Below are 2,914 nucleotides of genomic sequence, written 5' to 3'. Positions count from 1 at the left end.
ATATATATATATATACACACACACAGTATATATGTATATATATATACACATATATTATTAAGACATTATCATAATTAAAGAACAAATACAATAATTGCCAAGAATAAGGGTTAATCTAGCAGCCTGTGCACAATGTGCCACTTAGTCAGATTTCACAAGAACTCTGTAATATTGTTTTTCGGCACAAAACAAGATGCCTGTCGCTGTTCCTGGAGCTCATCCAGAGGAATCTGAGGTAAAGCTTTCTTTCTTGAGTTTCTTGCATTGGCAGATGGTGTTTGAGTAAAAGGCAGATGGAACATAAATCACTTGTAAAATTATTATCTTCAGAAAAGCCAAAGGAAGGGGCACCACTAGCACCAACATCCTCTGCATCAGACAGAAGAAGGGTTTAAAGGAGATGCCAGCTCTTACAATGGCAAAACAGGCTACCAATCATCTGCACCATGGCTTCCTTCCTCTGCAGTAATTATAGCAAGGTATCACAATTAATATTACAATGATAGGGCACTTAATCATCACATTATCTTTTCCCAGCAGAGTGCTGCACACAGGGACACACACTCCAGTCCTACCTTATCTTTGGAGTAGCTGAGCAATTGTTGCTTTGTCTGCATGAAGCGAATTGCGGTGACGGGGCTTGTGTGCCCGCTGAGCGTACAAACTGGCTCTGAGGTCACATAAGGGTTCCACAGCAAGACCTGATGATCCACACCTGCTGTGGCTACAACCAATCAGAATGTCCCAAATTAGCAGAGACGCTAACTGCAAATAATTACAACAAACCATACTGTTTAAGTCCCTCACAAAAATGCGTCCAATGTTCAATGAGACATTTGATAGCATTTTATGGCATTGTGTATGAGAAATTTGTGATTTTAAGGTATATAAATGAAAGTAAATTGAGCGGACAAACTGAGGATTTAACTCTTACTATTCACTCTCACATCATAAACAAGTCTGAGTACACATTGGTCCCCACCTATGAGATTGAGTCCACAGTGGTGGTCCATGTCCCACACACCTCTCTTTGTAAAGAACGAAGTGACTCGTAGACTCCTGCTTTCCTTTTCCCTCCAGCCAATCACCACGCTGCTCTGCGGTTTGGTGCTACACGACACAAAGGCTTCCAGCGAGCCCAGGTAACGTACTGCAGGATGCAGGAAAGAGTCAGAAAGTAAACGTACATTTGGTGTGACAGATACGTCAATTAGTTTTAGTACAACTACAAAAGAGTGAAAGAACAAGCCGGCTCGTGCAAGTCAATTTGAAACTGTACGTGACGAGTACAGCAAGCCAACAGACAATTGGGCAATTGAATTAACTTTTTGTAAAAAATAAAAATAAAAACAAAGAAAAAGTGTGTGGTTGCTGTTTGCACTAGTATGTGTGATAATTGCAAATATATTGTTTTAGCACTGTACCAGGCCCTGTTGAGACAGCTAGTTTCAAATGTAGAACTGCAACTGATTTTACTTGTAACTCCTGAAAGTACAGATCACCTGGATAACTTGTACTCATGATGCGTCTAAGAGAAAGTCTAGGTATGAGCATGTATGAACAATAAGGATAATTCATTCAAATGTGTGTGTGTGTGAAAATTTTAAAACCTACACAGATTTAATCTTAATGTTCTCTTTACAAACTAATTTTAAGGAAAGAAATAAGGCAACAATCATAAAGTGAAGGCTTCCAAGCTGGCCTTCTGCGTGGAGCAATAATGCAGCAGAAGTTACTAGCAGAGGGAATAAATTAGTTTAAACTTCAACAAATTAAATGTAAAAACAACATTGCAACATATTTTGATGATGACACACTGTTCATTAGTTGTTTCATCCTTGTGATGCCAAACTGCTTTCACTACCAGAACTCTGAAGGACATCTAATCTCTGAAATGGCTGTGTTAAATGTGCATTGACCGCAACCCTTCTGTATAGTAAACCAACCAATCCACAGGCACTCAGCACCGCATAGAATTAGGCCGGTTTGATTTGCTCACTGGTATTACAGAAAATGTAATGGATCTTGCATCACCATCTGTCTCAATTAACACTTTGATTGAGAACAGCTAAATTGGATGCCACACATCTCCATTAGAGGCTGCTCAGCTTTCAAATATTGCACAAATAAGTGCCGGTTGTGAGATGGCATGTGACAGTCGCAGGTCAAAGATCGGCCGCATTGCTAGGGCAAATAATTACATCTGATTGCATTTCGTACACTACGTCTTTTCCCCCGCCTGTGAATAAAAAGATCAGTGGCTTTTCAGACAGCATCGCATGACTCATCATTGATTAATAGGGCCTTCTCTCTTTCGCTGACACACACAGCTCATAAATCAACGTATTTGTGATGCACACACACACATAGCCTATGTAAGATCCGCTTTAGGGCTGCGTTCACATTGCCAAAAGTGGATAAAAATAAATGCCGATGATTGGCTGAGGTTGAGTAAAATTTCTTGGTAAGCCAATCAGAGGTAGAGTTGGGCGGGTGTTAGAAAGCACCCATAGTCGGACAAACAACGAACAACAACTTTTCCTGCTACTTTGTTTCTCTCACCATGACTCTAGTGACTCTATGACTCTATGACTCTAGTGTCACACACACACGCCAGATTGACGCACACAACAGCGCACAAATACAAACATCAGGCCACTTATGTTATTTGCACTACAAAGAGTGTATATATTTTGTATATTTGTATTAAGTGTCTATTTCATTATAATATTCAGATCTACCATAAATACATGTATTTTAAGTTCCATTAATGAAGGGGGGAGGGGGGGTCATATTTTAGCATTTAAAAATGTACTTGAAAGTAACGCATTAGTTACTTTCTGAGATAACTAGTTACTTTTAGAATCTGTAACTGAGTATATAATTTAGTTACTTTTTGGAAGAAGTAACTAGT

The 2,914-nt window shown here is 39.3% G+C and overlaps 1 protein-coding gene across 1 annotated transcript in view; it reads right to left on the bottom strand.

The window, feature by feature from the left end:
• Positions 1 to 2,914, bottom strand: part of LOC116681551 (WD repeat-containing protein 49) — a 31,510-nt gene that overhangs the window by 16,550 nt on the left and 12,046 nt on the right. Inside the window, exons 8-9 of the mRNA XM_032509642.1 lie at positions 983 to 1,150; positions 576 to 724 (exon numbers count right to left, since the gene is read on the bottom strand). Coding sequence (XP_032365533.1) covers positions 576 to 724; positions 983 to 1,150 — 317 coding nt within the window. The remainder of the gene's footprint in view (positions 1 to 575; positions 725 to 982; positions 1,151 to 2,914) is intronic.

This window comes from Etheostoma spectabile, chromosome 3 (assembly GCF_008692095.1).
Source record: "Etheostoma spectabile isolate EspeVRDwgs_2016 chromosome 3, UIUC_Espe_1.0, whole genome shotgun sequence".
Taxonomy (NCBI): Eukaryota; Metazoa; Chordata; class Actinopteri; order Perciformes; family Percidae; genus Etheostoma; species Etheostoma spectabile.
Note: the sequence above shows the minus strand (reverse complement) of the source record. Positions and strands in the feature narration are given on the sequence as shown.